The sequence below is a fragment of the Sebastes fasciatus genome, chromosome 2 (genome assembly GCF_043250625.1).
Source record: "Sebastes fasciatus isolate fSebFas1 chromosome 2, fSebFas1.pri, whole genome shotgun sequence".
In the NCBI taxonomy this organism is placed as follows: domain Eukaryota; kingdom Metazoa; phylum Chordata; class Actinopteri; order Perciformes; family Sebastidae; genus Sebastes; species Sebastes fasciatus.
The window spans coordinates 7708596-7716773 of NC_133796.1; the positions used below are offsets into that span (position 1 = coordinate 7708596).

General features: G+C 38.8%; 1 protein-coding gene and 1 long non-coding RNA gene across 2 annotated transcripts in view; one reads left to right on the top strand and one right to left on the bottom strand.

The window, feature by feature from the left end:
* mmp15b (matrix metallopeptidase 15b) overlaps nucleotides 1–5003 on the bottom strand; it is a 31197-nt gene extending 26194 nt beyond the window's left edge. Inside the window, exon 1 of the mRNA XM_074660337.1 lies at nucleotides 4270–5003. Coding sequence (XP_074516438.1) covers nucleotides 4270–4389 — 120 coding nt within the window. The 5' untranslated portion in view covers nucleotides 4390–5003. The remainder of the gene's footprint in view (nucleotides 1–4269) is intronic.
* A 1-nt stretch (nucleotide 5004) lies between these two features.
* Nucleotides 5005–6730, top strand: LOC141783211 (uncharacterized). Its single transcript, XR_012597228.1, has 2 exons — nucleotides 5005–5073; nucleotides 6297–6730. It is a non-coding gene; the product is annotated as an uncharacterized LOC141783211 (long non-coding RNA).
* The last annotated feature ends 1448 nt before the right edge of the window (nucleotides 6731–8178 follow it).

Here is an 8178-nt window from a genome sequence, read left to right on the forward strand (position 1 = left end):
ACAGCTGTTTAATTATCAACTATTTGAATCGATTGACAGCCCTAATAAAAATAAATGCACAATCGCCCTAATACACGCTCTGAGATTCCCATTCCCATCTCATGGTCTCCTGCCACTATAGCAATGTGAGTCTTTGTGGCCATGGTGATAGCCAATCACAGGGGAGCAGGGGGGAAGCGGCTGGAATGTGAAGAGACAGCACGCTGCAGATTACACGGATACAAAGAGGATACGGATTGAAGGAAGTTGTCTAGTTATGTGCAGCAATAAGCCACTGATTATCCCTACTATTACTCTGCTATAGCTACAAATTGCTGTTGTATACTTTTTTGCATTCTCCGTCTTATCGCGTCCATGTTTCTTTCTGTGCTCTCTCTCATCCTCTTTCTGTCCTATTTGCAAGTTTTCTCTCGCAGCTCTCTCTCTCTCTCTTTCTCTCTCTCACTTCAGACAAGAGGGTCCATTGTATTTCCTATGATGCCTTGGAGTCCCAGGCCCAGCATGCCTGTGCACTGTCTGTGTGGATGTGTGTGTCCCAGTTAGAGAACAGCTGTCACATTCAGCCATCACATGCTGCACAGCTGAGACTGACCAACACCGCCGTCCCGTCCCCGTCAACTTTCTCTTTCCATCTTTGTCTCTCTTTTCATAAATAGCTCCACCACAGGTTTCTCTTCCCTTTTTCAATTCAAATTTCTCAGATTCTTGTCAAACTCATAATACTTCTCTATTCCTTCATTCTTCTACCTTCCCGCGTCATCCTTTTTGTCCAGACAGTGTAGGAGTAGAGGTCCCGGGCCAACTCCTAAACACACGGAGGATCAGATTGAACTCCAGACGACGTATTTCAGTCAGGGTTGGGCGCTCGTTTCTATTTTCATATCGTTCAATCGTGATTATTCGAGATGGGGCGCCAGGGGGTGGCGGGAGTTACGTCACAGCACGCCAGTGAAATGCCAGCATGGACGACTTAGCCTTAGCGTCAAAGAAAAATGTGACATACTGTGTTTGGAGATATTATGGCTTTTACCTAGATGCCAAGGGTGAGGCTGAGGATATTAAACAGCTAATAGATGTAAAAGATGGGTGCCAGCGAAGGACATCTGACGGAGCTTTGAAATAAGCTTTAAGCTTTCTGCAAGCGATACAGTTAAGGTTATGAAAATAAACATTTATAGAAGAGTGTGAACATTTTATTCAACATAATTAAACATTAAAAATTCGATCTAATAGCAATGTCTCCTCCATTCAATCAACGGCTCCCTTTTAAAAGTCTGTGTGTCTGTGCTTGGTGCGACAATATCACAGCGTCACGTTCCTTTTATTACTTTCACATTTAATATCACAGTCCAAATAATATCCATAACTTTAACTACTCTTATGGAGCGAAGAGCAAAGTTTTGGTGAGAAGGGATATGGAGAACGGAGTTGCAAAGGTCCACGGAAAAGAGACGGCAAACTGATTTAAAATACACTCGTCACTCGTGCTGATTAACGGGGCTTAGCGGGCGGACATGCCGCTCCACCAGAGACATCTCTAAATGCACAGTATAGGGCGTAGATTATAGAGATTATGTTTAAGACATCTTAGTTCTGAAAGTAAGTTAGTTAAAATCACCTTAATATCGGCGTATTGGTAAAAATAATCATCAATCATCCCTTCAATCACCGCTGGACGATCAGCACAGGCCTAATTTCAGTAAATGAACTGTAGAGCAACACAATCCAACTGGGTTTGTTTTACAGATCCAGACTGCTTTGAACCAAACCAAACAAGCTATCAGTTTTATATGTTGATCAACACACCAAGTCCTCCTCTACCATGCCTTTTATTCTAGAAAGTAGACTATAGAGCATGTGATTCATCAACTCCTCACCACAGATGTTCCAGCTTTTCTGTTCACACATTAAAAACAAATCTAAAAACCCTATTATGGCTGTTATGAGTGAAAACAAATGTTCCTCTCACTCCAGAGAAACATTCCTCATCAGCCACAAAGACCACCAGTGAATTCACAAAAGCAGGGTCTCCCCTATCATGAAGATGGTTATGGAGATTAACAGGCCCATCAACGAAGACGAACAGCACGACTTCTTTAAGTCATCAAGTCATCAAACACTTGCAGCTGCTGATATCGACGCAAACACTTTCTATTGCTGCTACACATTAAAATCATCTGAACTTGTCAGATGGAAAGTTACAGGTGACAGGTGCTTATTACAATTTCCTCTGAGGCGACACAACAACATTGTTTCTTGTGTTGTTCATGACATTTGGAAAATGAGTCGTCACATCAGGCTTTAGTCGCATTATATGAATGTAAAATGTTCAAAGTGAAGACAATCCTGATACTTACACTAAGTGACTTAAGAGAGTAGTCTTTATTTTACCCATGCTTTGTTTGCAATTAAATAAATAGCAGTAAAAGAAGTGTGCTATAGGGGGAAAGAATATTTATGTAGTTGGCTTGATTTTCAGGCATTCGTTGCAAGAATATCCTATTTGGGAAGCTGTCTTCCTTAATTTACTTTTGTTGGAACAGCAACCATCAATAAAGTTGAAGTGCACTGTGTCCAAGATGCACTACTATACTTCTACTAGATCTGTACTTTCATGGAGCATTCCAGATGTTAAATAGACAACATGGGAAATGCAATTATCACTATTTCAGCTGACACACACATTTAGCAACAAGTGCTTAGGAATTTCTCATCAGTCCAAACACGTTGTGTAAACCCTCCGTCTCTTGTCTCTGTAACGCACATTAGCAAACACCTGCACAGACACACACACACACACACACACACAAAATACCCCATGTCGTAACCTGGCTGACAACAGACACCCCCCACCCCGGTCAGTGAGTTTGGTAATGCAAGCTCACCTCTAATGACCGGGTGGTCTCTCTGTCTGTCTGTCTGTCTGTCTGTCTCTCTCTCTGTCAAACAACAAACAAAAGCTCCTCAACTAATCACCTTCTTAAGGGCATAAAGTCGGCTCTACTTATCTCTTAAATTGTCTCAGAAAACAAACAAGTGTGCTGGGAAACCGCTGGACTAGCGAAACAAAAATGCAAGAAGTGCTGGTTCAAGTTCCAACTTGTTCCTTTGGCACACTTTGGCATCTAATTGCAACACCTAAATAAGGAAACAACTGTGTACAGGTGTCCCTAATGGTTTAAAGGTCAGAGAAAAAGACATTATGAGCATTACAAAGATAGCTAGTCAAGACGATATAGAGTTGTTGATTCTACTCTGTATTGTGATGATTAATGGAAGAAACTAGTTTGACTCCAAATAGTTCACTAAACAATAGCTCCTAAAGTGACAATCAGTACAAGTGTGATGAGTATAAAGCTTTGCTTTTGTGTATGTTTTCCCACTCACCGACACTTTAAAGGACATGATTCCTAAATTCTAGCACAGTAATTATCAAAGGACGGTCCATAGACAACCTTGAAAGACTGTACACTTGCCAGTCTATCTTCTTCACCAACCAAATGAACCACGTGGGGGAAATAGGAGCATGTTATGGGTATTATTTTAATAGTAATGCATGCAATTAATCCAGATGGTGTGCACTGGATGGTCCTGCATACATTCTGATTGGCTAGATCATGTCTGAAGCTGTTACACAGGTATACCTGCATAAGAGTTGATTAAAATGAGGCACACACAAATTACTATTAAACTATATCTAAACTACTATCAAAAAAAAAAAAAAAAAATCTTATACTGTATATACTGTATATGTTATTAATGTATATGTTCGTAATATTCCCTTGTACAAAGTATTTCCTTTTATAATTGTAATATAACTTATTATTTGAATGGAGCTTCCCAGCAAAAAGCATTTCACACAATTGTACTTGTATAACCGGCGTGACAATAAACATCTTGAATCTTGAATCTTGAATAAATATAGACTAGAAGGCCTATAAATAATTGTTACAGCATGTATATATAATAACATTTGAATAGCACATGTGGTTATTTTAATTCATCTGACTTGGTGCAAAGAGCATGTCAATTTGTAGGCAAGTCTTTCCAAAGCAACAGTGAATCCCTGCTTTTTTGCAGAAGCAAAACACCATGCTTGACACCACCACCATGCCTTTTGGTCATTTTCTATGTTGATATTGTTCATGTTAATATCATAAAGTGGTCTCTAACAGCTGCTGCTTCTTGGTTCCATCGCAGTAGAGTGAGTAATGAGCATTATTTATTAGACACTGTTATAATAAAGTAATAACTGTGTTTTTTGTTTACCTCTGAGTTGAAGGTGCTGACATCCTCAGCTCCACGCGCCACAAGCGCGCACAGCCACAGCGCGAGGAAGGTCCGTCTCCAGAGCAACCAGAAGCAGCTGCTCCGCAAAGTGGACTCCATGGTCCAACGACGGTGTAAATACGGTGTTTCTACTCGCAATATTGACTAGTTTAAGCGGGTAAAAGTCCTCAAAAAACAACTGTTGTAAACTACCCACCCTTATAGCAAGAATGCTACTATATAATCTTCAACAATGCACCTTCATCCTGGAGAAAAGAGCAGTTTCACAGTCACACTACAAACTGAGCCTCCATAGATGCCGGTGTGTTGAGTCCATGCAGCTTTCTACCACCAGCACCACTCTGTTTAGTAAATCATTCACTAACATGGTTCACCTCAACTCGTGATATTTGCAGTGCATTTAAATTCACCCCTGAGAGAAAAGTTGCAAACTATAAAACAACAAGAAAAAGCCCCAAAGTTCAGCGTCTCCTTCAGCCGCAGGTTCGAGTCCCGTCGTAGCTGTGCATCGCGACCACCTCTTAGTAAAGAAAAATAGAGATATTTGAGGTGTCCTCTACATCCAGAAACCTTCCCAGAAGCAGCCGATACTTCAGCTATAGCTGCTATCAGTCATTGTCTCTTGTCTCTTGTGTCTCTCTGTCTTGTTGTCACCCTACCGGAGACTGGACGCACACTGCTCCGCTCCTCCGTGGTGTTTCGGTACCTTAACGTGGAGATGCCTGACGTCAAGCGTCACAGCACGATGAGGACTTGTTCCTGTCATGACTTTCAAAATAAAAGGCAAGGCACGGCAGATTTATTTGTATAGCAACCTGCAGCTCTAGAGCCACATGCGGCTCTTCAGCTCCTCTCCAGTGGCTCCCTGTGGATTTATAAAAATGGAAATGAATAACTTTTTTTTTTCTCATTGTTGGAGGTCAAAAATAAAATTTGATATGTCGAGAATAAAGTCCTAATATTATAAAGTAGTAATTTTATGTTATTTTCTTTTTTTCTCTTAAAGTTATGACTTTATTCTCGTAATATTACGACTTTTTTCTTGTAAAGTTATGACTTTATTCTCGTTATATTACGACTTTTATTCTTGTAAAGTTATGACTTTATTCTTGAAATATTACTTTTTTTCTTGTAAAGTTATGACTTTATTCTCGTAATATTACGACTATTTTTCTTGTAAAGTTATGACTTTATTCTTGAAATATTACGACTTTTTTTCTTGTAAAGTTATGACTTTATTCTTGTAATATTTTGACTTTATTCTGTAAATCTCAGATGTTTTTTACCCTTAATGTGGCCCTAATACTCCGTAATACATTCGCTCTTTGGGCCCTCACTGCATTAGACTTATATACTATATACTTAGACAATAAACTGTGTTACCTTCATCACAATGCTCAAACGTTTTGCGGCTCCAGACGGATTTTATTTATTTTTTTGCCTAAAATGGCTATTTTGATAGTAAAGGTTGCTGGAAACTAATACAGCAAGTTTTATTTTCTCCTCAAATATTGTCCTATTAACAGTTTAAAAACTTCAAATGTTCAAGGGAGCTCATGAGACAGATTTGATATTAATGTTATAGATGTTATATTAACTTATTTATAACAAGATAATCCTTTATTAGTCCCAGAGCATGGGGGATTTGCAGGGTTACAGCATCAAATGGGACAGTGCAAACAAGGCAGCAGTAAAAAAACTAAACAAGATCAAATAGATAAGCAAGTAAACAGATATAGTAAGTAAGTAAGCAGTAAAAAATAAGGTTAAAAAAATAGACTGAATGAGTGTTTGGGTTCAAATTATTGCACAAATGAATATGCAATGTTGATATTGTGCAGAATATTAAATATTATATTTGATCAATGTGATAATATATGATAGCCAGGGATAATGTATCTGCAAACTATTGTCTTTGTTTTTAATTTAAATATTATAATATATATATATATATATATATATTTCTTCAGGTGTGATTAGCCAACGTTTTGTCTCTTATTTTGAAGGCAAGTCGTTTCCGGCATTCTCTTGTTCTTTCTGTGGCTGACTTGATGGAGCTGAGCTGATCACTACAATGCTCTATGAAGTGGACGGATGGAGGTGGAAGCAGAAAAAAAAGTGCCTAAGGGCAGAAATCAGCAAGCATGAATGACCCTCCCCCCTACACACACACACACACACACAGACACACACACACACAATCTGAAAATGACAGGAAGTACTGATAAGATATAAGATTTACCATTATGTGTGGTACTCACTATGCATTAACCTATGAGAACCTATGTTACTGTAAGTTTCATTCAGGCATGCACAAATAACTGCACCATTACCTGCACTGTTAAGAATTTCCCAGTAAAATAACAGTAAAGAACTGGCAGCAGGGTTGCCTTTATGTTACTGTAAAATTAACATTATTAAAGTGTCGCTGAAATTTAAAGCTTTGTACTGTTAATGAAAAATACAGTTTGAACTGTTTTTTTTGTATTAATTTCACAGTATTTTACAGTTATTTTACTGTTTAAAGATACATTATATAGCTGTTTTTCACCTTTCTTTTACATTATCTTACTGATTTGTTTTAATGCACTATTTAAGTTGTATTTTTTACATACATTTTAATAAACATTATGTTTTGCCTAGATTAATAGACTTAGCAGGTTACAGACATAGGAATAGTCACACTAAATACAATTAAAGGCACTTGTTAGGAAAAAGGCTATAATAGACTTGTTGACACTTTTCCCAAAATGTCTTTCTATAGCTGGCTACAAGCACAGAATGCAAACCATAACAACATGTGAGTGAAGAACAATAAAGCTAATTCACTGATTTTCCAATCATGTACAATGTACAAGCCTCACATGTGCAGATCAGGTCCCAGAATTAAAAAAATACTGCATGAAACTGTTACTGATGATACTTTAGATCAACAGTAAAGTGCTGTTTTTTAAGAATGCATTATAGTTCAGTTAAAAAGCGGCCTATGAGCGTAATTTAACAGGTTTTCTTTTGTATTAACAGTAAAGCACTGTTTTTAGCAATAACAGGTTAATACTGTTGAAATCCTGCTGTAAATTAACAGCAATTGTTTACAGTGTGCATATATGTCACTTTGGATTCCTTATTAGAAAAATCTCTGTTGTACCTGGTAGTCAACATGTGCCCAGGTGAGAAGGAAGCACCTGTCATCAGCTGCTGATGGGTTAATAGGACTGCAGAGAATGGTCCGAGCTCCTCAGGCACTCCCTGTCATTTGCTTCCTCTCCGAGACTGTGGAGAGACATAATGAGATCCCTATCAATGGATCCCATCTAAGGCAAAAGGAAGTGGCTACTTGCAGAATGTTAATGGTTAGTGGTTTTAGAGCCACAAATCATACCCACAGCAGCTACTAAATGATCAATATCCATGTCTGTAATTTTATTTCGGCATTTCTCATTCGTTAGGGAGTCACAACATTGATTAAGAGAATTGTTGAGAGGTCCAGCTATGTGGACAGTGACCAAGGCGGACTCCCTTCAAGGCCTCAGTGAAAACCGATACACAAAAAGGCACAGTAATCAAACAATGAAGAAAAGACTCAAACGAATCTGAAACAATAATTCTGTTTCCAGCTGCAGCCCAACCTGCCCGAGCCGTTGCAGGAGGCCTGTCTCCTGCAACTCTTATTCCAAAGAACTGTGACTTCTTTTTTAAACAGTTTGGACCTCTAGCTGACACCTGGCAGTTGCCACACCAACGGCAGCTCACTCTTCACCACAGCATCCTTCGAACCTGTTTGCTTACCCATGGTGACTGTTAGACTAGGCCAGTGGTTCTAAACCTTTCTCACGTCAAGGACCTCTAAATAGATCCCTATTAGGTCACAAACCCCCATTTGGTAAG